This window comes from Embiotoca jacksoni, unplaced genomic scaffold, assembly GCF_022577435.1.
Source record: "Embiotoca jacksoni isolate LCO1_2020_lvr unplaced genomic scaffold, fEmbJac1.0.p SCAF_28, whole genome shotgun sequence".
NCBI classification, from domain to species: domain Eukaryota; kingdom Metazoa; phylum Chordata; class Actinopteri; family Embiotocidae; genus Embiotoca; species Embiotoca jacksoni.
The window spans coordinates 2,259,327-2,286,750 of record NW_027185379.1 but is presented as its reverse complement, the minus strand read 5'-3'; the positions used below and the strand labels follow the sequence as shown (position 1 = coordinate 2,286,750).

General features: G+C 37.6%; 1 protein-coding gene across 11 annotated transcripts in view; it reads right to left on the bottom strand.

The window, feature by feature from the left end:
- Positions 1-27,424, bottom strand: part of cntn5 (contactin 5) — a 103,515-nt gene that overhangs the window by 33,780 nt on the left and 42,311 nt on the right. For all 11 annotated transcript variants that reach the window (XM_069161163.1, XM_069161162.1, XM_069161164.1 and 8 more), the window contains 6 exons: positions 25,609-25,818; positions 20,550-20,673; positions 20,263-20,438; positions 11,278-11,373; positions 7,581-7,784; positions 1,768-1,870 (listed from right to left, as the gene is read on the bottom strand). In XM_069161163.1, coding sequence (XP_069017264.1) covers positions 1,768-1,870; positions 7,581-7,784; positions 11,278-11,373; positions 20,263-20,438; positions 20,550-20,673; positions 25,609-25,818 — 913 coding nt within the window. The remainder of the gene's footprint in view (positions 1-1,767; positions 1,871-7,580; positions 7,785-11,277; positions 11,374-20,262; positions 20,439-20,549; positions 20,674-25,608; positions 25,819-27,424) is intronic.

Below are 27,424 nucleotides of genomic sequence, written 5' to 3'. Positions count from 1 at the left end.
TTGTAACAACAACTGCTTCGAGAAAAAGTTAAACGATGAGACAAAACTTTGGTCTACACTTACTGAAACCAAAATGCCCTTTAAGCCTCGACAAAACAGATTTCATGTGTGTGCTGGCTTTGCAATCATAGCTAAGGTAAGCATTGATTGAAAAATGTAAGAGCGGAGGAGTTATTGGACTTTAAATTTAAGTCTTGTTCACATCAAAGATGACGTGCGTCAATTCCAAATGTGCTGATGATGCCAATTTCAAAGTTGTACTTGGTTTTATTTCTCTTTTCAAGTATGAAGTAACCTGAAACACAAGAGCCACAGTGACGGTATACTTGCTGTAGTTACAGAATCAGCAATAATAAGTCCTGTAGACATTACTAAAATAACACAATGTGACCTCTACTCAAAGCTCCTTAAAGTGGAGAGGATTATCTTTTATTGTTCCGTTTTTCATTTTCATTGTTCTCTATGCCCTTGACTGTGGTCTCTTAAGTACAGTCACTGGTAAATATCACAACAGACAAAAGAGCTTCTCTGCCACGCAATAGATAGTGGTGCCATCATACGTGTTGATAAAACAGGAATACAAACCCATTTTACCTTCATTTCCAGCGCTTTATAAAGACTGGCATTTCTTAATAGGGTGCATTGATAAATCATCCATCTCTGTGTAAAAGCGTAAATCACTGGGATTACTGTCTGACTGAAAGCTATCACGCACAAATTACTTCACTGACGGAGGCACAGGGCATGAACTCAAGCTGTTTGCCAGATCAACAAGAATCTAGTAAGTCCCGCTTAGTTTAATAGGAAGCACTGGGGGTGTGAGATTATGATGCAGTGTCTATAGATGAAGGAAATGACTTGCCATAATGTGGATAATTAATTAAAATGGAGGTACATAATTACGAGGCCCTTAGTCATCTGTAGATTAGAGACTGTTTGCATTTATGATAGGAGGCAGAAGTGAATAATGTATGCTAAATAATTATAAACAAAATGGAGGAGGGAGGAAACAAGATTATGTTGTACAAGGAAAGTTATTTCATGTAATGTCTAATACCACTTCAATCTTGCTTTGAAGACAGCGAACAGTACAAATGTTTGGCGATTCTTTTTGATTTTAAAGTTCAAATGTTTCACAAAAGTAACTTCCTATTCTATCTTGTCATCACAATACATTTGATTTATAAAAAAAAACAAAAAAACCTCACCTTAGAAATTAGAGAAATATTTTCATTTAAAAAGGCAATACTTTTGTAAATGCTAACTTGAGAAACTGTGGCAACTGGGTTGGATCTAGTCTCTGTGGACAAGAGTGTTTTCCCTCCTGGCAGACAACTATTATCAATTTAATTTTTTTCCCAGACATATAACCTTGGCTTTCTACATTCATAACAGACCCTGAAAGCACCCAGGAAGCACAGATACATTAGGGCTCTCAATTATAAGAACACATGAGTCCCGAGGGCTGAATTCCCCATTCAGTCTCCCCCGATGCACAAACATGCCATCTAACAGCTGAGCTACGATGCGGCACTATTCTACACTCACTTAACATACTGCCTGAAGACAAGATATGCCTGGTTCCCATTCAGGTAATGGAATAATGCCACTTAAAGCAGAGAGCAAAAAACACAGGCAGTGTTATCTAAAGGATGTTGCAGCAAGAGAGCAGCGATGGGCTGTAGTTTACAGTTCCTGGTGATTAATACCATACCGCTGTGATTAAACAACTACCTTTATTGGTGCAATATGTACTTGTTTACTTACTTTCCTAGAGCAAAGCACTCCAGTCTGACAGTGAGTCCTTTGGCAACCAGAACAGATGTTGGGAAATGTACTTCAATCTTTGGCTCATATTCACCCATGACACCTGAAAAGGTTAAGAAAGAGGAAATGTAGACGTTAGAACTGCATAAACTGCAACAACTACAAACCCACAACCCCACCTCCCTCACCCCCTCCCCCTTCCATTTCCCATCATCCTTTTGTTTTCCTGTAGTGTGCCACACAGAAACTCACTATAGTGATTTAAAAGCAATAAGGATGCATATTTCCCGTTCCATCAATTACCCTTCATTGATAATGTGAGCAACAACTGAAGAAGAAAACGCACGAGCAAATTTAAATGACCTGAAAATGTCTGATGTTTAAACCTCTCCAAATACACACACTACATTAAACCATGCAGTGTACAGGTGTGGAATGCTCATTCTGTACACAATCTGTCATACCTCTCAACTATCCACATTCATTTTACACACTGTTTATTAATAGGGCTATTGATACCAGCGTAGATCAAATTCAGAGCAAGCAACTGAATGATTACACTTTTGATCTATAGCAAAAACAAAAAGACACGGATAAAAGCATGAGCAGGATTAGCAAAGTTTAAAACATGATCATTTTATTTTATGTCGTAAAAGTCAGTTGGGAAATGCAGATATATAGGCTAAATTCTGTGCGGGTAGCATATTACTATTATGCAGATACTGAATAAGCAATAGTAGAAAAGCTCTAAAGTTATTCCATCACAAAAGAGGGAAGGGACTCTATTGTTCTCAAGAATTAGTAATCTCCACAACAAACCGCAAATGCATTGCGAAGGACACGTGATAATGTGCGATCAGTCTTGCTAAGGGCCACTATGAACAACACTTCCACTCCAATGTTTGTTTTTTTTCCATGTTTTCTTTTGTTTATTCATCTGTTCATCCGTTAAGCAGACGATTTCTTTCCATTTGCCAGGACGACGATGTCAGATGGCACTGAGGAAACTTGGAGAAACAAAGGAAAACGAGGGATCCAATTACTATTATCCGTCTTATCAAATTGGAGTTTGCAAAATTCATTTTGCATGAGTGTTTTACGCTTACCAAAAAAATACAGTTATGGCATGTGAACACAGCCTATGGACACACCGCTCACCCCTTCAACCACTTGCCTGAATACACATCAAAACATATGAAGTGCGGCTGTACATGCATTATAAAGTACATGATCAGTGAGATAAATGACCAGCGTGACATTTGGGAAACCATACTTACAGCTCCTACGCGTACCTGACATTTTTTATGTGGTAAAATGAATGCAGCAAAGGAGTGGGGTTATTGAGTTGTGGCCCGCTATGTATGGAAAAGGAGTTTTATGATATTTGTTCCTAAGAACTTTTCAATTTCAATCTCATTCTCAACATTTATGGCTCCAAAGCAGCCCTTCACATATAATGAATTTGCAATATTTCATTGGGTCTTGCTATAGTATATTCAATATCATATTCAGTCTCGGTGGCTGGACGTGATAAAATCGAAAGAAATAAGGTTTAAACTCAGTGTGCTAAAACATTTCCGTCACTCGCAGTGTAGTTTCATATTTTATGTTCCAATTTCCTTTATTAATTACATGAAAATTGTATTCTTCTCTGTTGTGCTATGTTTTTCTGCAAACCAGTTTCAAAGTATGACATCTGTTCGAACAATAGCTGAAACTGCAAGCTAATAGAATTGAAAAATGATGCGTGTTCTTAGTTGTCTGATGCAGTAAAAGAAGTGTTCCAGGATAACAATCAAAAGCACTGAAGAGATTTGGAAACTATGTAATGGAAAATATTGACATAAAACTTCAGGCCTTAGAAAATCATTCTGTAGGTGTGTATGTTTTAATAAATCCATTACACATGCTGAGAAATATATAAATACTTCATTAAACATCTTTTTTTGCTGGTAAGTTGGACTGGTCCCTCGAACAGGATTGTCCTCTATCTACTGCATGAGCAATACAGCCGTGTTGTATACAAAGAACAAGCTGAACATTACACAAACTGCTCTTATAAAGAAAATGAGATGCTCTCATCTCATGTTACTTTAAGTTTATTATATTATTATTGTAGGCAGGATAGGGAAGATATCGAACAACCGAATACTGCTTTTTCCATAACACTGGTAATTACAGATTGTAGATTGGTGCTTTCTCGATAGCTTTCTTAATTGTGAATATTTTGCGTAAAGTGGAAATTAGTTGTTTAGACTACGCCACCAAAATATGTTGGCGAGTAAGAAATTATGTTGACATTCAAAATGTCTACGCGCCAAAGGTCTTCACAACGTAATGTACAGTGTAGTAGTGAACTTTTGCCAGTGTGGAAAAGACATGTTCCTGCAAACATTATGTTTCACTGATATTATTGCCTGGTTGGAAAGAGAGACAATAACAACATCACTGGCGCTGTAGGTCAGCTAAAAATGTTATCACTCACCTGTGAATAAAGGTGATAAAAAGAAAACATAAATTCATGGTACATTCTTGTATTCATAATACTCATATATAAAGATGAGGTGTATGTATACTTGTAGATGGATAATTGCCATATTCTATCTCCACTCATCATAACTGAAAATATCTGCCAGTTTTACTGCAGTATTTCCAAACATTACCGAGTAAAGCCTGAGAATATTTGTAACTCAGATTTATTTTAGTGTTACAACATTTATATGTGGTGACAATTTAGATGTCAGTTTTGACAGTCAAATAGTGGACATTTTACAATCATTTGGCAAAGTAGAAGTGAGCCACATATAATTAACAAAACTGTGCGCAAACAATAAGTAAACCTGAGGCTTTTACTTAGAAGCAGGATTTGAAGTCAGTGAGGATACTTCAGGTTTAAACCTGAATATTTTAGGACTACAAAGGTGGTTCACTTCTTACAGAGATACTTCATCATGGATACTTGTACTCCAGCTCTAACGTACTCCGCAGGAGGTTAAGTTCAAGATAACGGATCAAAACCTATAAAAGCACAGCTTAATGACCAATCAATTCTGTTGAAGAATGGTATCATCAAACACTCCTGTGGAACTTGGTGTGCAGAGAGTGAAAAGATTTCTGGAGGGCAGAGTGTTCAGAGACCCTCAAACATCTTCGGCTTTCCCTCACGACTTTTATACAATAGATATAGATCCATTTCATTGTGCTATCGACATTGATATCATCCCACAGAGACTGATTGAATCACTTAAGCATTCTGCTTGTTGTACCTATAAAATATCAAAGTAAGCATACCTACCGCTTTGAATTATGTTTTTAAATGTATTTTTTTTATTTGCTCCCTAGTCCGTTTGACACTGGCGAGGTTGCAGCTGAATGAAAGAGGTGAAGATGCTCATAAACGCCATATGAATATACATCACATTAAAATATTTTTTTCTTTGCAAATCTGTACACTCATAGCAGGCAACATATTTTCATTCTCTATCAAGAAATTCTATTTCTATATCTTGCCTTTATTTTTGCATTTTTCTCTTATTAATTTTTGGTGTTATGCACCACAAAATGAAGCCAGATTCCTTACCTAACTCAGACTCTGATTTGAAAGAATGCATATAAGCATGACATTAATGTACCAGAATGTAATTAAAGTCAGATGAACCTGTGCCCTAATAATGGTGCAGTGATATTATAAGCTTTTTAATTTGTACCTTCACAGTCGGCAATAATACCAGCTGTCCCTCCTGCATTTGGCCTTTCGCCTGGATTGTGCGTTTACTTCCTACATATTTGTCATATTTGTTCTGCCTCCGGTACAGCTGTGCATGTTTGTGATTAGTCAGGTGCTGCGAACACCGCCCCTTTTATGTTAATGCATCAATTCCGGGTTGATAAATTACTATCGTCATGTGACCTCTCAGTATGATTGTGTTTATTAGGTTTAGTTAAGCCAAAGAACAGAAAGATATTCTGGGTATGTCCAACCTGCTTTATAGTACAGGCCTCCGGTAGGTCACTCTTGCATGGTAAACTGTTATAGGATAGAAACGGTGTTTCTTTAACCAAAATAATGTTGCTATAACTCGGGCAGCTGCTAGATTAACAGCAAAATCCACAAAATTACATTAAAGGCTGTGTATAACATCAGAATGTTTTATTTGTAGTGATTCAGTTTTGCTGTATTATTGTTTTTTTTTGTTTTTTTTTTTACTAACAAACATATGCCTCACGTGTTCACAGCCAAAGCACTTTTAAAACAGCTGCTGTCCACAGTAATAAAAAGCATTTGCTTCCATTGACACGAAACCAAGAAATCAAACAGATAGTGTTTCTGAGATGAACTCTTGTCTGTTTAAAAACAGCAGATTAGTCCAGAGTTCAGTGTTTAGCCCCTTCCTGCTCAAGGTGGATTCTGATTTGATGATCAATGGCCTCCAGCTGGGTATAATGGAGCCCAGATGCTTGTTTTGATTAAGAGAGTCAGGGTTGGAGTTGACAGTGGTGAGGCACGTACAGATCCAGCTTGAACTGTCTGCTGTGTAATAATCACTCACTTTTACTGAGGCACAGATTGCAGCGTCTAATTGGTCAGACTCCAATGACTGAAGGCTGCATACAGCCGGCAACATTTGGGTGACTGCTGTGGGGTGCGCCAATGTAATTTTCGGCATTTTATACAAAAATGCACAATATGAAAGGCGGCTGGGCATCATGAGATTTGCAGAGCAAGAGATGCCAAGACATTCCTTGGCAGAATGGACCTACAGGTGTAGAGGGGCATCTGAATCGGCTATGCTGTGTTGCAGGTGAGAGTGCTGTCCTTCAAACCACTATCACAACCACATGTATGAATGCTGCTGAACTGATTTGTCCTCCTTCAGTTATTGTTGAAAAAAATAATAGCAAAGATTACTTCTGCTTCTTCAGCCAACCATGACGCACATAACAATGCTGAGAGCAGACTGACCGCATGCCCTGCTGACTGCATTTTGAATCTCAGTTAGCAAGAGACACAAACCAATTTAGTGTGGTTATATTCCAAGTAGTATGTTGGTCTCTTAAGGCCACTAAATACAAGGTTATGGAAATACAGAGCAAGAATCATGCTGGAAGGAATGTAATCCTTAAGAGGTAAATTTGTGTTATAACATTTGGGACAAACCTGGTTCTGAGGCACAAAGGCCATTTCCCAGCTTCACTGGGGATGTAATCTCAGCTCTTTGAAAGCCTTGACAATGACAGGCATTTGTGTGAAGTGATGGACGTTTCTCTGTGTAGTCAGACGTAAAAAGCCTGTAGGTGAAATCCACACCTGAAACCAACAAACTGCTTCACAGCATGGCTCCTGAGAGGCTTGTATAAAAGAACAGAATCCCATCCACAGCAAGGGCCATTGATTCAGTTAATTTTATGCAGGAAAATGATTTCCCTGATGGCCAGTTTCACCAAAGCACATTGTGAGCAAAGAGGACTCCCCGCACTAATGTTAAAGCATCGCTCACTATCTATTTACAGTGTGTATGGAATTCAAAACATCCTCCACTAACATGAGCAGAGTGCAAAGCAGAAAAAAACACCCCACTTTTATTAACCTATCTAATCTGAAAGTTCTCTCCAAATCCAATATGATACAATAAAATGCAGCAGCAGAATATAAAATAAGCTTTTTGATTTTCATCTGTGCTAAATAAGTTCAGAGGGAGATAGTGCTGCAATAGATCAAAATCAAAATCAAAAATAATAATTTCAAAACACCTATATACTCAAATGAGCAGGGAAAGAGCAATATTCTGTGTGTGGTTTAATCAATGCCTTACCGTCTGTTTTCAGAGTCAGAGGTGTTGGAGGACTCAGAACCCTTGCATTCGTCACCGTGTTCTTCACCAGACATACGTAACTTCCTATATCAGAGGGCTGCACCTTCGAGATGTACAGGTTTCCTGTGTCCTGGGAGATGAAGCGCCGACTGTCCTCGGCAACAAATGAGGGGAACTCGTTTAACACCCAGCTGTAGATGATCTCTGAAAAAGCAAGGAAAGACCATGCACATTAGAAAAATACAGGGCTTTTTGACCTGCTGCTTACATTTGTACAATAAATATTATCTGACATGTGGAACATTGGTATTTTCTAACCCAGACCCACTGTGTTTACAGTATTGCTATTAGTAACATTCTGCATATACTATTACAACCCATGTCAAGCAATATCAAGAAAATTATTAATCATTGATAATTTAGCATAACGTGAATAATGTCAACACTATAAAGCACTGTTCATGAAATAAATATTCCAGAGTGGCCTGATTCCAGTAAGCTTGGGTGTGTGTATGATTGTACGTATGTGTTAGGGGTTATTATCTCGCATAATGCGACCAGACAATACAGAGCACACAAAAGGATTGTTCTGACTTTATAGTTAATGATCTTTGAATGATTATTAAGGTATTTGAAACTAGTTTGATTCTTTTATATTTCATTCTGAGTATATTTCATCCTATATATATATATGTGTGCAGATGTGGCTGTGTTTGGATGGATGGATGGATGGATGGATGGATGGATGATGAAAGATGTTTGTTTTGTGATCGTTATGAAGACTTCTACACGGCCCCATCCAACATTGTATTTAAATAAAGAGGACTAGCAAAGAAAGGGACAAATTAACAATCATATTTAACATTCCTAACAATGTTTCATAACTTCTTGATCTGAAATAAAGCTTAAAAATAAAAACACCAGATTTTCCCTATTGTCCCTATTGTCCACTTAAAACTGATGTTTTAGAGATGCAAAGATGTTTCTGCACAATTTTAACACTCAGTTTAGGCTCAAAGTTAGTGATTGCAATAATAAGAAAATTGAAATAAAAATACAGCAAATACAGTTGTAAAATATTTTATATCAGCAAATTGATTTATAAAGTTGGCATCCTTTGATTCACCTATTGAGAGGACTGCTTAATAATACGATGGAAGCAGAGATAAAGGAGTAGAAATGGGGAACACACATCCAGACGTGGTGCTACAACACAAACTATACAAATATGACAATGATAATGATGTAATGCTTCGAAATGACAATAATCTTTGCAAAAAACAGTTAGCATCGTCAGAGACATCCGAGTTCCAACGGGTTTAATTCAAAGGTCATCATAATTCATAAACATAAAACACTATTTACCAAAGATGCACATAAAAACTGGCCAAAGCCATGAAATGAAAAATAATAAACTTTTCACATCTGAGTGATTCCAAATTATTTTCACTCATGAGACCCATGTAATTTAAGTAGCATTTTAATAACACTCCATATACAAGCTGAATTTCAATTGTGACACGCTCTGACTCACCAAAGCATTCATCACAGAGGCAAATTCTATGCTCGTGTCATTGTTTAAAATCATTTTAGCTGTTGAAGATAATTTTTAATTTCATGTTAAAAATATTGAAGAAATAAATTATAATCTTACCTGTATTGTTTATTTAAATATTTTCAGTAAACATGAAAAATAAGCATTCAAAAAAAGCCTCGGTTTTCTGAGATCTGCCGGCCATTTACCAAAACCAAAAAAAGGAAATATTCTGACAATATAATATTCTGAGTGACAAAGCTGCTAGATGTAATGAACTTTCTGAGTTTAGTATGACCACTATAATATCAAGGTTTGCATAGTTGAATAAGGCCAAAACTAAACATTAAAGCTGTAAAAGCATAGATGCTCATATTGCAACGGCTTTTGTTGAGGGACTGTTTAAGCTTGTGAAATATAAATCAAAATTTCCTGACAGCAATGTTATCCAAGGTTGCCTCATCGATTACTTTTTATCTCACTGTGACTACTTTTTAATACAATTTTTTACAATGACTTAAATGTGTTAAACTCTCATTACATGGCACTGATACTTAATAAGCCAATGTTCCTTCAATTATTCTGGCACACGTAGCACTTTGAAGAGATTATCTTTTTTGTATTTTCTCATCGCTCTATGATCCATAAATGCTGATATGTGTCACAATGAATTTAGCAACTTCGCACTCACAATAAAAACAGTAATGCAAAGATTAAAATATACTCTCTATGTTCTGAATTGCACTTTTAACGTACGAGCGATTATATATAAAACATATTCTGTATTGATCCACTGGGTCAATTCAATGCAAGCGATGGAACAAGAGGGTCGTACACTATGTCATTATGACGGAAATCTGGGTCAATTTTACAGTTTATAGCAGCAAGACTGCAACAAACTTTAAATGACAGAAAATCAATATTTCCATTCTGCTGCCATCACTCCAGAACATCATCTCCAGGGTTTGAGTTTGAACAAATGTTAACACTATTGCGCGTGACTTTACATATAAATGAACGTCTGTTAGATTCAAGCTGTCTTGTAAGACATTCCTGTGCTGACTGGATGAATGCATATTGGGCAATCTCCATGGGCATCATATCCACCAGAGGTTCACGCCGCCTCAGCCGACTAACTTCCGGTTAAGCCCTTTGATCACTTGAATGGAGATCAAATAATTCAATTATGCAGCTCTTCTAGACTTAACAAACATTCACAGGATTGTGATGCTCAAAACAATTCATCCCCCGTTTTACAGCTGCAAAAGCAGCAACAGAGCGAGCTACGGCGGAGTCTATTACGTGGGCATGTGTCAACAGTGTTTTTGTACTCGCTCTCACTGGCAGAAGGGGGAGACAAAAGTTCGGCATGAAGTTTGATCACTCAAAAAACAAATGCATGAGTGTGATGGTTCGATTTTTGAATTCAGAGTTAAAAATGACATCTCCCCCGAGCAAAGGCAACACCTGGACTGTGACTGATGGGAGAACTTTAAGGGTGAGAATCATTTGTATAACACTTCACCTGTCAATCATTACGCATCATTAATTGTGTCTTTTTTTTTGTCAGCTATTTTGTCACTCACTCTCTGGTTGCTATCATAATATGCAAAATGGGATCTAGAAACAGGCAAAGGTGCTGAGGAGTACTTGGCAAACATCCCCATGGGTGCAGTGTACCAGTACGACAGAGCTGATGCAAACAGAAAAGCTGGATGATTCATGGCTCCTATAGGAGCTAACATTAGAGAACAACTGTAGAGGGATATTCAAGATATTCCATTAAAGAGCAGTGCCTATGCTCTGCTTATGTGAAATAATTTGTTGTGTAACATTTCTTTCCATTTCTAATGATCCAGCAAATTTGATCTCTGAGAATCTGTGTTCTGGCTTTGTTGGTGGCATAATTTATCCCACTCATCATCTGAACACAATAGATGGATGGATAGCAGACTGGACGGCTACAAAAACTCATCATTAAAAAAGAAATGCAATAAATAAATAAATAAAGTGAGCGATTATTCACATTGGCACAGTAATAAAAAGAATTACCTGCTGTGAGAGAAATTATGATAAACAGTGATGAGTTTATGGATGGTCCCAAAGGAAATGAAGAGAGGAAAATATTGTTTCTTCTGCCTATGACTGAATAGCTAAACTTACCTGGTGAATGAGGTGGAGGGGTACACATGAGTACCACACCTTGGCCTTCGCGCACCGAAACCCCACCTCGGGTCTTCGTACTGAAAGCACCAAGATCTAGAATAACAAGCAAAGATGATCTTTTTTTTTTTTTTTTTTAGCAATAAATGGGAAATAACTTGAATTTTCACTTGTTTGCATAAAGATAAAGCTTTCAGCCACTGTGTGATTAGTGTTGGTAATGTGGGGATAAAAAACTGAAAATCTGCAGCCTGAGAATTGAGTTTTTTTACATGAGAATTCATTTAACCAATTTTTGTAATTGCTGATTATTTTTCTGTCCATGTACTACCTGATTAAGAGACTATATTTGACGCTTTTAAGCTAACCGAAACAAAGGTTAAGCAATGGTTGAGGTTAAGCAAATAAAAGTATTTGGACTTACATGCCCATTAACAACTCATAGCAGCTGTATATGGCATTCTACCACCTGCATTTACACTAAATGCATTGGATTTAAATCATGTTCTGCAGAAATGTCCAATATGAGCGTAAGTAGGGAAGACTGGACCTAAACAGGAGGACAGGAAAACCCTTGAAGTCGCGAAAATTATACTGCAGATACAAGGAGCTCCTGTCTTGCAACTTCAAAATAACAATCACTGTTGAGACTTTAACACAAGAATCATTGCAGACTTGATTAGGCTTAGATGTTTTCTCAGTTATCATGTGTCGATTTGTCATGCTGTTTGGAACAATCAGTCACTTTACAATATTAGTTTGAATGTACAAGTTGTTTCTCTTCTCGCAGATCAAAACAGGTTTAATCTGAAATCTCACAAGTGCAACCATTGGAACCTAGAACTGCCCGTTTAATTTGTTTTTGAAGCAATGACAGGCTGCTGACCCAGGGTGGGTCTTTACTTCTCCACCACTTTCATTTCATCACTTTGATGGGCAGTATTTACCATTACCCTGGAACTATTGGAAAATGATGTCTCCAAGTGACTTGTGAAACCTGTATTTCTGGCAAATTTAATAATGATTGGAGTTTGTGGCATTCATTTTAGAATGTACCATGCAGGGCAATTCTAAAATTTTCAAAGCACCAATGTGGTCTCTTTCCCATTTCCTCCTCATTAAAGCACTGAGGGAGCACAACATGATCCCCACTGACTCACCGTGAAAAATAAACTAAAAGACAAATACAAAAATAAATAAATATATGATTAAAAAAAAGGGGTAGGTGAAATATGTGGAAAACTAACAGAGGAGTAGATATTTCATGTAGTATGCTGCACCTTCTGAGCCGGTCGGGTACCCTGTCATACAACCTGGATTTGCAAGCTTTCAATCCATACCACAAATCAATTTGCCATGCCCACCATTTCCTCTGCTTTACAACAAGCCAGACTGAACAGATAGTTCAGTTTATCAGCTTCAGACAGTGAGCAATAACAGCACAACAATACACACAGCTAGGAAGTCTTGACCGCAGATGACTATGGATAACTTATCTTGGTGCACAATGTTGTTTAGAACTAACTATGATTTACTCAGCATTTTACCGATAACTGATTCCTCACATGCTGCACTGCTAATTCAACGTTAGATGCTTCCATTCAAACTGTGGGCTTTGAGTGTCTGTATTATAATGTGGTATTATGATGTTGGCTGTATTGCCTTTTTTGTTGTTAAACTAAGCTATCCTCGGCCCCATCATCTTGGCCCATTGGATAGGTTGGACTGGTGTTGATTTATTTGTGTAACAAAGTGCCACCAGTGCATGGATGCGAAGCAAATGATTGTCACCATCGTCACTACTGATTCACCAGCAGCTGTCACCACCCCATCTTTTTTGTGAGTGCAGCTTCCCTCTACCTCTTTGTCCTTTTTAACTCCAACAGAAATCATGTGTTATCTTTGATCAATGTCTTTAATTAGTAAATAGACAACAAGTAATCTGCATAGATTTTTCATCAGATGATAAACAGGGTGAGTAATAAGGGAGTAAATAACACGGATACAAGTACAACAAGAGTAATTACTGACCTACAGCATGACTCTTGTACTTGGCAGCAACCAGATGCGAGTACGTGTGTTTCTGTAGATAAACCCTTCTCTTTCGATTATTCTGCCAGCCTACATAATGTGGAAACAAGTCTTTCTAGACAGCTTGGCTAATTTAATAAATATTAAATGTGACTTCCTCTTTTATGAATTTCGGTTTTGCTATTTTAGAAAACGGTGACAGCATTATAACAATTCAGCCTGCAGTACAGCATATACAGTTTAAAAGCTTTATTCCACTTGTTGTTGAAAACACCCTGTAATGGGGGAACATCTCCAGGCACACGGGAAATTATTCATTTGACATTTCAGGCCGCAGCAACAACACTGGTTATGAGAGAGAAATCAGAGAGCCACCTACATAGATGTGCAGTACTTTGTCTTGTAGTATCGTCTTGTGGGAAGTGCAATATACTGTATATGCAATGACCACTTGGCAAGTAAAACATTTAGAAAATAAGCAAATAAAGGCTCAGCGGGTGTTTCCATCATGAAAAAACTCAGACATCACTGTAGGAAGCATTCATAAGTTATTGAACCAGGAGATGAGATTGAAATGGAATTCTAAACCGACCTATTATTTCCCCTTCCAAACTATAGCTATGTAAACAATTCAATATTAATGCCTTTTTAATAATGTAAAAACAGCATGGACATTAGAGCTTCCTCATAAATTACTCGTCAACATATGTTCATATAAATGTTTAAAATCCAGAAATGCAGCGAGGAAATTTGCAGCAAGCACCAGAGCACGTGCTCAGTTTAAATTAGTTATTTCAGATTGAGTATAAATTTGATCAATAAACATTAACTACTGATAATGTAGAATATCTTTGAGTGGGGTGGGTGTGTGTGTGTGTGTGTGTGTGTGTGTGTGTGTGTGTGTGTGTGTGTGTGTGTGTTGATCTTCCAAAGCTCAATTCAAAGCATCCCGCTAATTTCATTACTACTGTACTGCTCGGAGTGGCTCGATACCTGAGCCTCAGCCAGACTCACGTCTGCAGAGAGAGAAGAACTCTTAAGGGAGAAAGATCAGAGGCCTCCTTTCTGCCTGCTGCCTTCAAAGTCACGGCTGAAAAGCAGCACAAGTGTGAGTTCAGCAGCTCAGAATTTCAAAACAAAAAGAGAGAAAAAAACAACAACTACTGAAACATCTTTCGAACAGACTATATGACCAGCGGATTGAATATGGAGAGCCTTGACTGAACCTTTCCTCACACACTGTGGCAGGTGCACTCAAACTCTCCCCTGATTTCCTGCATGAAACAGGGCTGTGTTCAGGACGCCAGCTCAACATAGCAAGCCTCTGGGCTAGAGGGTAAAATGCAGTGCTGCACAGGCAAATCATTTCACTCTTTGTCCAACTCCACAAATTTCATTCAGGCCGGCCCAACTTGTCTGCCAGATACTGGGAGAAAGCAAAAATTTCAACATGAAAACTCAAAATGTTCTCTTAGGCACTACAATGATATTTGTGCCTTCATAAAGATGAGATAAGACTAAATACTGCAGGCACAGACACAAAATTGTAAAACTTGCACTAATATAACCGTAGCACAGTCTTAAGAATATTAAAGGCAAACTGAGCATTTATTGCTTAACAAATCAAAAGGAACACATTATTTTCATGTGTCCAATATAGTATAAAGCCACTGTCATGCCGTATAACATTTGGTCTATTAAGCTTTAGCATTTCGTTCAAGGTCCAAATCAAACTTTAATATGCAGGATGTATATAAAAATTGGAAATTTTGTTCAGGCCAAGTTGTAGAGACTAGAATTTAGCTCTCTCTGCTTAAAATTTTAGTACCTGAAGTTTGTAATTGGGAGAATAATGTCCCCCATCTAAAAGCAGATGCCTGCTGACTCTATGGGATATCTTAATGGACATTAACTGCACCACACATCAAAAGCAGTCACTTCTAAATATCATTAAATTCATGATGAAAAGAATGGCTCCTATACTGCTTGTGTGAACCAGGTAAAGCAATGAATACATGTGCCATTGCATGAAAATGTGCAGTGCCAATGAGAAAGGGGAAGAAAAAGTGGAGCTCCATGCTGAGTGATAAATACCCACCATTTGATATGCTGAAAGAGCAAGGAAGGGTTCCGCATTCAAATGTGTGCTGCAGGGCACCTTCCCCTTTGTTCTGACTAGCCTTTTGAAGGATCGCATTTTAAAGATATGTAGAGAATTTCACATTGATGCTGGTGAATATCTGCACTGCATAGAGCTAAAAAAAAAAAACAGTAACAAAAAAAAATGTCACTTCATGTGGTAAACAGCTACGGATAAAATAAAAAAGACCTCTTTAAAGGCAGACATTCTGACTTATTGTTAATCATGGCTGCAACCCACTGAGAGGAGGTCCTGCTTTTGTGCGTGCTGGTTCACTGTCATGGCTTACTGGGACACTTAATGGAACTGAGCCATCATAAATACACCTGAGCTTTCCCTACAGTGACTAGTCAAAATGTATGCAATTAAAAGCTCTATTGGAGGAAAAAGAAAGTCCCGGGATGACAGGGTTTCTGCATACATGCTAAGTAAAGAGCCAGCAGCAACTACCGAGTGAGCTCTCATGTCAAGTTAAGCATATTTAAGAAGAAACCCGATATGACAGCCTTACAGGATTTTACAAAATAGAATTATTTCTTGTTACATTTTTTCAGAACAACAAAGTTGGTATTTCTATACCTGTAATTTATTAGCCCTGCTCCGCTGTGATTATAGTGTGGATACGCTGCTCGTATCACTCTTGTATCCATTCTGATGGGTGGACCAATCAGGGACCAGTGTCTGCGGTTAGGTACGATAACGCTGAAGTCGAGCATTTTTATTTTTTTCAAAAGGTAGTTGCAGCGGTGGCAGAGTGTCGGACACTTTTGGCATAGCCCCAGATTTTCACGCAGGAAATTTGGGTCTGGTAACACCAGTCTAGTAGTATACAACAATATACTTAGATTGTACCGGATATCTGTAAACGGAAATTATTATACTTCCTATACGTACATTTTTTTAAGAATGCAGTGTGTATCATTGATCAGAATTGCAAGAAAAAGTAATTATTGCTGCTTTTTTGATAATGGAATTTCAGCCAATAATAACATCTGATAAGTCCATTGCTGTGTACAATGGACACCGCATGAAGCCGTTCTGCAGGGTGATTTTTGCTCTCTCTCTCCCTCTCTCTCTCTCTCTCTTCTGCTCTGCTCTGAATGTCGCTGCCTGTTTACAAGGGATTTCACTCACATATGGCTAAAACACTGAAATGGACTTGAGGTTCTATTTCAGCTTTATAGTGTATTATTCGGGTTAGAGAGGGCAATGCCGGTTACCACCAAACCCAGAAAAATGCACCAGTAAGAGGGACAGTACAACCAACTCATCAAACATGACACTCCTTCTGCAGTCGACCTACTGATCCCTGATCACTTTTACACCTAAACAAGCTACAAAGAAACACAGTTATAAAGTTGAGCTACTTCAGTTGAGATGACTGAGCTGTGTCTCTTAAACTTGGTTGAATTCTAGGAGATCAGTCATCCTTTTTCATCCTTTTTCATCCAACGGTACCTGTAGAGCTCTGTCTGTTCAAATCTGCAACACAAAGAGGATGACAGACAGGACGAATGATGCAGAAGGGATGTTGGCCAGTTTCCAGTAAAATGTGTCCTTTCCCAACCGTGAGGATGAAAGGTTTCGGGTAACCATTAATTAGCACAACCGTATGTGCAGTTAGTCTAATGAGTCTTGTAGTCTATATGTGCTTTTCAATAAGGACAATTGTTTGTTATCGTATCGCCACGGTATATATGTAATTAGCTGTTAATGTTATCAACATGAAATAATTGTTTGTTTCTTTACCTGAAACAATAATGGTGTTTGCTACCACGAGACAAAGAATCAATTCTCCCACATGGACATTAATGACCGCTTTTTCAGATGGCAGAACAGCAACAGTTGCGAGAGGTGAAAAGGTGGATTTGTTGCCAACTCATTAGTATAACTGAAATAGTCAAACAATTTCTCACTGAGTGATGTTGTAGGGCTCCAAACCACTGAACATTTACTACTGTACTATAAGGAAATGATGTGATTTGAGAAAAAGAGTCAAATACTAATGATCGGCAATTACAGGCAATTTATTTCCACTGTAGCACATTGAAACTGGCGCTGGCTATCTGAGCTGTCACGCCTCCAACTACATGCTGACTGACCTGTCTGTTATAGAAACTAGAAAATCCATTTTTCTGCAAAGGTGGCTTGGGTGAAGCTGATGTGTGACAAGGGGCCATCTTCTTAACTGAAACACCTGCCAGTCAAACGAACATGACCCCAAACACGCCAACTGCTCGATCCATAACATGCTTTGGGACTTCTGAAAAGCAAACACTGGAAGAACTGCAAGCAGCTAACTGAAATAGCTGGATTCATACCTGCATATACATATTAGAGGTGCCACGATATACCAGACTGACGATGACTGTAAGCACATACAACAATACTGATAATGGTTTACACTCCAAGACAGAAGGTGGCAAAATTGCTCCCTTGTGACAGCTGTCAGTCGCCGTGTAGCTAATAAAAAGGAAGACTCTGAAAAACAGGATTTATTATGACCAATGGTCCAGAGGCATTAGTGTAATTCTATTAGATATGGGGTGAGACAATATGGCGCTCTCTGCCCTTCCTTGATTAATTTGGATCGACCATCTGCTTATTTTTGCTTCCGCAAAAGTTGAAAGGCTCTCTTTCTTTCTGCAGCCTCGTATGTTTCTTCAGCTGACATTTTGCTGCACCGTGCCTCCGTGCAATATTTCTCTTGGACCCCTCCCCTCATCCCAAACACTCCTCACATATCATATATCCCGGACAAAGTAGCATTTCCCAGCTTGCCTTCTTCCTTTGTTCCTTTTGAGAACAAATCAACCAAATTAAATGGATAGGTAGAAATGTTTTTTTTTTTTTTTTTTTATTAAATTGAATAATTTTTTATTAAAACAGTTTTGGAATACTTCAATAAAAGGTAACAAAGATAAATAAAATAGGCTGGCTCAAAAAGATTAGGCCACAAGGTGGGAAGGTAGTATATGCAGCTATAACAATGATAGCTTGATTGCCAACTATAAACTGATCTTTTTGAGCTGACCAAATCAGATAAGAAATGGATTATTGATCCATCTTTAATTAAATTTAGTCGATCACATACAAATTGAATTTTACATTATAAGTTGCTGTCGCACATAATTTTCATTAATTTTATAGTGAACATTAATCTGTTTGAAGGTGCAACATCATCACCTAATAGCAACTCAGATAAAATAGGGTTATCATGTTTTGGTTTAAATGTTTAATATATATCATTATAATATGGCAATTGTTCATTGTTTTGGCCATCATAATCATGCCGTGAACATCTAATACATATCTAGACTTTAATGTAGAAAGAAAAAATAACTGATATGATTTTTAAAAGATGGCATTGGTGATGATTCCCATTTCAGCACATTCAGCTAATACCACATAATCATTATTGTGATACTTGGGTACTCGTGCTGCTCGCAGTCACTTTTCAATGTGATGTCATTCTGTATAAGAATTAGGTTTGAACTGTAATCATTTGAATACAGTAAATGTTAAAATAACTAATGCTGAGATACTTTAGTCATCTTAGTCTCAAAGATAAAGTAGTAAAAATCAAACATCACTGAAATGCATGATAAACAAGGAGCATTGCAAAACACTGCATTATTTCTTTAGAACACAATGTCGACAAGACACCAGAAAAAGAGAATCGTGCATATTGTCTCTATGAAGTTGATGGATAATTCACTGTCAAGCCAATGCACAATATTTATGCAAAAAGAAATGAGTGCCTAAATGCTCACTTTCAGGCAAGTTCGCTTTTTCAGTGGAAAAAAAAAAGAAAGAAAAAAGGCTCAAGTTAAATTTTTTACATACTTATCTCACCCTTAAGTGGAGAGAGGAGGAGGAAAAGATCTGGGCAGTTGAGAGGACAGATGAGGGTACATGTTGAAGTGCAGCCTGTGTGCCTCAAACTAGCAACACTTTTTTTAAGCTTGTGTCTGTGCTTCACCATCTGGTCATTTCAGCCTGCCAGTGCAGTCTGGCTTATATTTAAATTGGGACCGTCTTCCTTTAATTTGTATTCACTTGTTTGATCATACTGATATATATGAAACCTTATGAAGGGAAAAAAAAGAAAAGCTTTGGTTCTGCAGTGCATCCACTTTTCCTTCTCTACATAGTTTCAGGCTAATCTAGACATTTGTTGCCAAAGTAATTCTGTAAAAACTGTAAGTACCCATAAAAACACATGAGACCATTTTCTTTCTTGCAATAACTCAGTGACTAAGAACAGTAAGTTCCCTGTGGACATGCCAATAAGGCTATAATGGTCATTGCTCCAGAAACTATAGAGTATACCAACAATGCATTTTCCTCTGGGCTCTGGGACTGCTGCTCTTTCTGCGTGTGCAGCCTTAACCAGTGATGATGTTTTGGAGGTAGTCCAGGGGATTACTGGGGGAAGAAATGTGCTTTTTGCTTCCATTTACCACTGAGACATAGAATTTGAGGGTACATACCCTCTTAGTAGTGCAACTAAGCAGTATCAGACAGAGCCTGTGGGAATGTTATTCAGCAGCAAAACCTTACTGTCATCAGCGTATGTTTATTTACCCCTGGAACCAAACAGGTTTATTTTGACTAAGAGAGATAAAGAGCTTAAAATGAATTATTTGCCAAGCTGTCCACCCACTTGTCTAACAAAATAAAATGTGAATTTGTTTAACAGATACACACAGCTTGATGGTACTTTATAGATTATATCAAACATGTAATAGACCTTTTGTAGGTAGAACTGTATGGAAGATGGTGGAATGAATAAAAAATAAAAGTCTACTCACATGCAAACTGTAATAGAGCATCTCGACTTAGGACGGTCCCAAAACTGTTCTCTGCTTTACACTGGTACTTTCCATAGTCAGTGGTCTCACTTGCATTGGTAATAATTAAGTTTCCATCAACGAAGCTGTAGCGGTAATCTGCCTCTGAATCTACTTCTGTCCCATTGACGTACCACCTGAAAAAACAGAAGAAGAATAGGGGACTTTACTATATTTATGATTAATAACAAGCTCATGAGGTGTGAATGCCGAATTGCAATTAGGAGACAGACAAATATATGTCACACCTGTATGTGGGTAGCGGATTGCCCCGTGCCTCACAATGCATCACCACTTTCTTTTCATCAGAATCCAAAGGAAAAATAACATCATCTGGCTCCTGGATAAAAGCCGGCCCAAACTCTTCACTCTCTGTGAGGAAACAAAAAGAGAGAAAAAAAACAAGGATGACTGCAATTATCACAACAGGAGCACCACACCATTTCCCCATCTAATTACCTTTTCAATTATTCCCCACAAAAGATGCACAGCTTTATTGTGATGGAATTATAAACAACAAAACAAACCGTAACAAAAACTAGCAAGGCACTCTGCAGAAGACAAAAAATGTTTTCATGGGGAATAACAGATACTGCATATTGTAAAACTGGTTGCTCATCACCAGGTAGTAATTCTAGTAATCCTTAAAGCAAGAGTCCAAAATGTATTGACAGTAAGGAAACCTGGGGGCTGCTATCCCTCCAGAGATGATATCACAACTTCTTCAGTTAGAAACAATCCTTTGAGATCATACAATTAATCTGGTTGGCTGTGATTCACATGTTAAAAAATAACTGTTTGAAAAAGTTGCAGCTTTCGGTTCTACCCTAAAGCTATCATCCAATTACTTTTACACCTTTTGTACCTACTGCTGTTTGGCTAAAGGGCAAACAGATTCAGGTGAGACAAGTGAGAGTTCTAACTTTGCAGTAATATTTCATTGCCAGCTTTATGTGTGAGTGCAGTGCAGGCAGTGTAGACGTGTTATCTCATCGCAGCTCTTTTCCCACTCGGACCTGGAGTCACGTCTCATATTAAAGCACATATGTTCAAACCATTGTATCCCATTGTAAACAACTAAGTTATAGGAGTGATAACAGTACACTGTTGTTTTTGTCAACCTTTCTCAGACCTGTTTTCTGTCCTTTTACAGACTAATCTGATGAGCTGAGCACTGAACAGAAAACAGGCTTTTCTTCCTTTGTCATGAGAGGAAATGTTACAACGTAACCTTTCCTTCCTCGATCAGTACTCCAACATTGCTTACTGTCTTTGGAATAGTCTGTAGCAGGGCTCTAGTCTTAGAAAAGGAAAGAAAAGAAAAGAAAAGAAAAGAAAAGAAAAGAAAAGAAAAGAAAAGAAAAGAAAAGAAAAGAAAAGAAAAGAAAAGAAAAGAAAAGAAAAGAAAAGAAAAGAAAAGAAAAGAAGCTCTATAAGCAAAATTAAAAGAATAAAACAAGCAAATGATAAAAATGTCATTGACAAAAATGACCCTATCTGGACTGCAGATAGGTACATTCTGCGCAACAAATATTTGTGGTATGTAGCTCTTATTTTTGGACACTAGTATTGTATTACTCGAGTGCTATAAACAATTGAATATAAAAAAAAGTAACATTCAATTTAAGTGAAAAGAAAAGCTGCTTCTGTTAGCACTCATGCTCTAGCCACATCACAGGCTGCTCCCCTCATGATATATAACAAAAGTATAGAAATCTGACATTTGCTGATAGGTCATGTTTAGGCACAAGGTATAATCTGCCATCAAGTGTTTGTGTAAAGTTTGCAAAAAGGAAAGCCTGTCACACTTTGGTTTTCATTGGGGCTTGAAAGGTGCAGCATACATGTGACACACATGGAAAATAGATTGCGACACATCAGGAGTTGGTAATAATATGGGCATGAAAAGTGGAGTGTTACCTGACCACTGGAGTTAGTGCCTCCATGAAATAGGCTTTAATGTGAAAGACCAAAATGAACTGAGTGAAAAATAAATCAAAGCTTTGGATTGTTTGTGACTATTAAATTTGTCTTGGGCGACACTGAGTCCAGGACGCAGCGACAGTGCCATACTAAAATAATGATAGGGGGTATATATATTTATATATATATATATATATATATATATTGGTGAAACATTTGAATGAGGAAAGGTGAGCTCTGGCATTAAAATGGCTAAATCTCCCTAAAAGGCTGAAAATAACCAGACACACCTGCCTTATTGCATGATCTAAATGTTCATCACAGCTGCCATTTTTAGTGTGTAAGTTGTTGTTGTTCTTTCCTGCTATGACAGGGATTTTTAAAATGGTAACCCACAGATTAAGGGGGCCGCAAGGGGAGCAAAATATCCACAGAGATCGTCGGCCAATAACGGGTTTATACCACAATTCTACATTCGGTGTGTCAAGACAACAACAACACTGAGGTAAATTGCACAGGACTGCACATTACATGAGAGATTACAAAAGCAAGTAGGTCCAAGGCTTGACTGAACACCTAAACAAATACAAATGTAATTAAAATAACAAATAAATTAAAGAATTGTAAGAAAGATGTACAGACTGTCTAACAATGAATTCCTCATTTTACCAATGGCACACAGTCAGAGGGAGTGATATACTACGCCGCAAATAATTCAATGCAAGAATAAAAATGGGGTCCTTTGAAAGCTTGAATCACACATGCATATGATATAAAAATCTGAAAAAAGTTTTATTGAATAGTATGACTACACCTAAGCCCAACTGTTTCTTGATCTCAGGTGCGCCTGTTGAGAATTTCAAAAGCCTCTAATGTAAAATGTGACCCCTTCTTAACACCAATGTGCCCACATATCCATGTGTTTGCTGGTCTAATGTTTTCTGCTTGACAGTCCCTACTACTATTCTCTTCTGTTGCTTCAGAGTACTCTGCTCTTTGATCCAGCCTTCTGTTAACACTGAAGTGACGCACTTAGTGTAGAAGGTTTCCCAGGTATGTTGAATTTTAGCATTTCAAACTATACAAAAGGCAGCCAAACTGTATGTTCTCCAAAGGACTTGTTTTCTCTATGAGTTTATATAAATTGTAAACTTCAGTAAACAAAATACCATTTGTGTTTGCATGTGACAGCACAATACAGCAGCTGCATTACTTAAATAATGTAGACACGCATGCTGTTTGTTCAAACAGACATAATCAAACTGAACACTTAGATTTGTCTGGTGTTGTATTTGATCTGAGACACAAGGGAACAATGCAAGTCAGTCAATCTTGAGTGCTTGTCACTATTTAGGAATGATCTAATGACAAAATGTTGGTGGTGTTATTCTTGAGGTATAAATATATAATCTTACCAACCCTCTGTCAGCTATTCACTGCTCTACAGGGAAATAAAAAGCTTTTGAAGTAATGTCCTAATCACTGGAGGAAAATTAATCAATATTGAGTTGCAAACCTTGATGTACATATAAAACAAAGCAACTCGGTGCTTGTAGTGTTACTGGTGCTAAAAATAAAACCAAAGCACGCCACGTCTCTACTTTTAAACAGCCCTCTATTTGTCCATACGTACATACACTGAATAATATCAGTATGCTGCACTTGTTCTGCATAGCTTAAGGAGTGGGTCATGAAATATGATGAAATTTACTTTCTTTTTCAAACTAAACGTTAAGGTTTCTGGTTTTGAGTTTCATCTTAAAAAAACAAACTTGATCTAAATCAGAACATTATGATATTGCAAAGAACCACAGAGAACAGACATGCGTTCCACTTTAGCTCACACAAAGAAAAAATATGGGTTTTATTGGCACCTAAAGCACACACGTCATATTTTGCCGATATCGTTGAATGTTTGCCAACATTGAAGACAATTTATCTTAAACATATTAATTACCGAGTTATGTCCATCGATAATCTATTTTTGTGATCATCTAAAAACATTAAAGAGCTGGATGTAAAAGCCGACTTTATGTCCTTAAGGACATATGGTCTGTGTTTAAGTGTGTTTCTGGAGAAAACACAAACACACACAAAGACATACAAGTAGTTTCAATCACTCAACTTCAAGCGCCACGGCCATCTGTCAGTCACAAAGCCAAAAAAGCAGTAGCCCCTTTACGCCATAGAACGTGCTTTACTTTTTGGCATTCATTTCATCCACTGACCATCAATCCGATACAATGGTATAATGGTCTTGTCACCTCTGACAATGGGGAGGCATTACCCTCACCTTGGTTACAGATGCAAGTCATTTTATGGCTGAATAGTGATTATGCTGTCAGAATGTAAAAAGAGACACAAAGACAAGCAGAAAGGCCCAAAGAAAGAAAAAGATAAAAAACCAGAATAAAAAATAATAAAACAAAACAATAGAAAAACATTTTAAAAAAGAAAAAAAAAGCAATACTTACTTTTATTTTCTGCCTGCTTTTAATGTGTCTAACGTCATTACTGCTATTGTGAGCTGATCCTGTTTGCCAATTCAGAAACTACTTTCGGCTTCCTTAAATCAAGTAGTCCAGATGCAACAAGCATTATGTGATTAATCATATATTAAAGCACCAATGTGTCATTACATCCTGTAGAATTATTCATTCTTTACAAGAGGACTGAAAGTGACTGGTATAAATTTATGACATCATGTTTTCATGCTGTGTTTGGGGTATTAAATCTTCCCTCATGACAAACATATCTTTTATATTTACAGCTTCTACACTGACAGGCACACAGAGAGAGCTGGATATTGCCATGATCCCACTTCAATTTCACAAAGGGCATGACCCTGGTCACCTTAGACCATGCACAGTGATAATGGTTGGGAAGATTCATTTCCAGAACAAATGTAAACAGACAGGGAGCTTGCACGCATCAAGTGAGAGAAGAGATGGCTGAGTGCTGATGCAGCAGAGTGTCTTCACTCCAATCATGTCTGGAGGAGGTTAAACTCTGGAGGGTAACCCCTTCTGGTTGGGTTCGTTTCAGCAGGTGAGAACAGTGCCATCCAAAAATTCAGGTCTCAGTCATACATAATGTGACAAAAACAATCCAGTTGGTCAGGACTTATGATGCAATACAGCACTAATTATCCAATTGTGTCAAAATGTGCAGCAGTGTTCATTATCCTTGGCTAAAGTTGCAGATTAAATCTTTGCAAGAAGACGTCTCTAAATTGCCTAATTAATGAGCTAATTCGCTCACATTTTCTTTTGTGGACAGTTTGTTAGTAAGTGTGAACTTTAACGAAACCAAAAGCAAAACTTTTCCATTTGGGTTTAGACAAGAGCAAACAAACGGTAGGTTTGACTGCACCATTAGTTTTACCTTCACTCCTGTAGTCCTCTGGAGAGCTGAGCAGACTCAGGGCTGACAGGGGGTGACTGGAGAAAGCAGACCAGTCAGGAGTCACAAGCTCACCGCCGTGGTGCTGTCGAGGTCTGCTCCGCGAGCTGAGCAATGACGAAGAGCTGTCTGGTTTCATTCGTAATACTGCTGCATATGATATAGGCCGTGCTGGGACAGCTCTGGCGAAGTCTGTGAAAAAGAGATGAAACAGCTAAGAGTTATATCATTTATAGTCCTGACATCAAGAGAACCAGAAGTCACATTTGTAAAAACATGAAAAAAATATTTTTGCCACAATGGAGTTTCAGATAAATATATTGTATACTTCAACAATCAATGTCTAAATGAAGATAAATAATTGTGCAAATTCTCACTTCTTAAAAAAAAAAAATGACACTGCAATGCAATACTATAGAGAATAGCGCTATTCCCATGTCCCATTCTCCTCTCTTTACAACTGATGAGCTCAAATCTGGTTTCCATTCTCTGAGGAACAGAATAATTAGCAACAAAGTAATGTTTACAAAGCAGGAACACAAGACAGCAGAATATAGAGGAGTCATAATTTAGAAACAGGTCTGAGTAAAACAGATGGAAAAGCATCTTACGATCTATAAAAAATGCATTGCCGCATGGTATATGTGATAAAATATTTCTGAAAAGAAATTTAGCCGACAAGTTGTAGATTTGGAGCTTTGTGTGAGCTGAAATATATTCCTCTAAGTGCTAACATCCACTTAAGAGTAATCATTCCCTAAATCTCCACCAACGCACCTGTTAAAAAGGAGATACATTGGCTGTAAATACGCTCATTTCTTTTGCGAAAACGTTTTTATTCTATTTCTTTAGAACAATTATTGGAGTCTTTCCCATTTGGCTCTCATACAGTCAGAAGCATCTGCTGTATATCAGACAATAGAAGGATTGCCTAAAAAGGTACCTATGATGCCTTAGGTGAAAACATGCAGTTCTCAAAATAAACCAGGGATATTCTGCATATTCTGGAGATCACTGTCATCAAAGTCTAAAAACTGAATAACATGGTTAAGTATAAAAGAACAAGAGAGAAAGAGCTTCCTTTAAAGGAAAATAGTCCATTGACGTTCAGAATAATATTCTCTCTGATAGAGTAAAACTATCATCAAGGCTGTCACTAGTCATTGCCGACATTATATTCTTCAAATTCATGAAATTCATTATGTCGTATATTGCGACAATGTGTTGTACTTTTATGATACCATAAATATAATGACTCAAGATGACACAAATAATTATTTTCACAACGACAGCTGGTCAACAGCACATAGTTTCCAAAGCAGCTGTACAACACAGTTAAAACATGGCTAATATTACTGACAATATAGAAACAATATTGTGCAGATATGATACTCAACAAAAATGAAAATGAAAAGTTAAGAAGTGTCAAGTTCAGGAAGAGTCTCATGAAAGTTCTGCAAAGTGGGGTGAGAGTGTTTTGCGCTACATGATAAAGTGCTATGAAAGAACTGAATAAAACAGAAATAATTATGTGTCTTTGGGGACTTGTCAGCAGCAAAAAAAAAAATACTGCTATCTACAAATTGAGAGCGGGCAATTACTGTTTTACATATTCTGTAGAGGAGCAGGATATGGAACTCCATTTAGAATTAAAGGTATTGTGAGTCTGAAAATAGAAAAAGCAAAGCAAATAGTAGTTGGTTGGTTAAATCATTTATCCTGCAAATAATCAGCTGAGCTGTGTTGTCAACCACATCCCCACTGCTGATGCCCACAACTTTGCCAAGCATTTCACTGC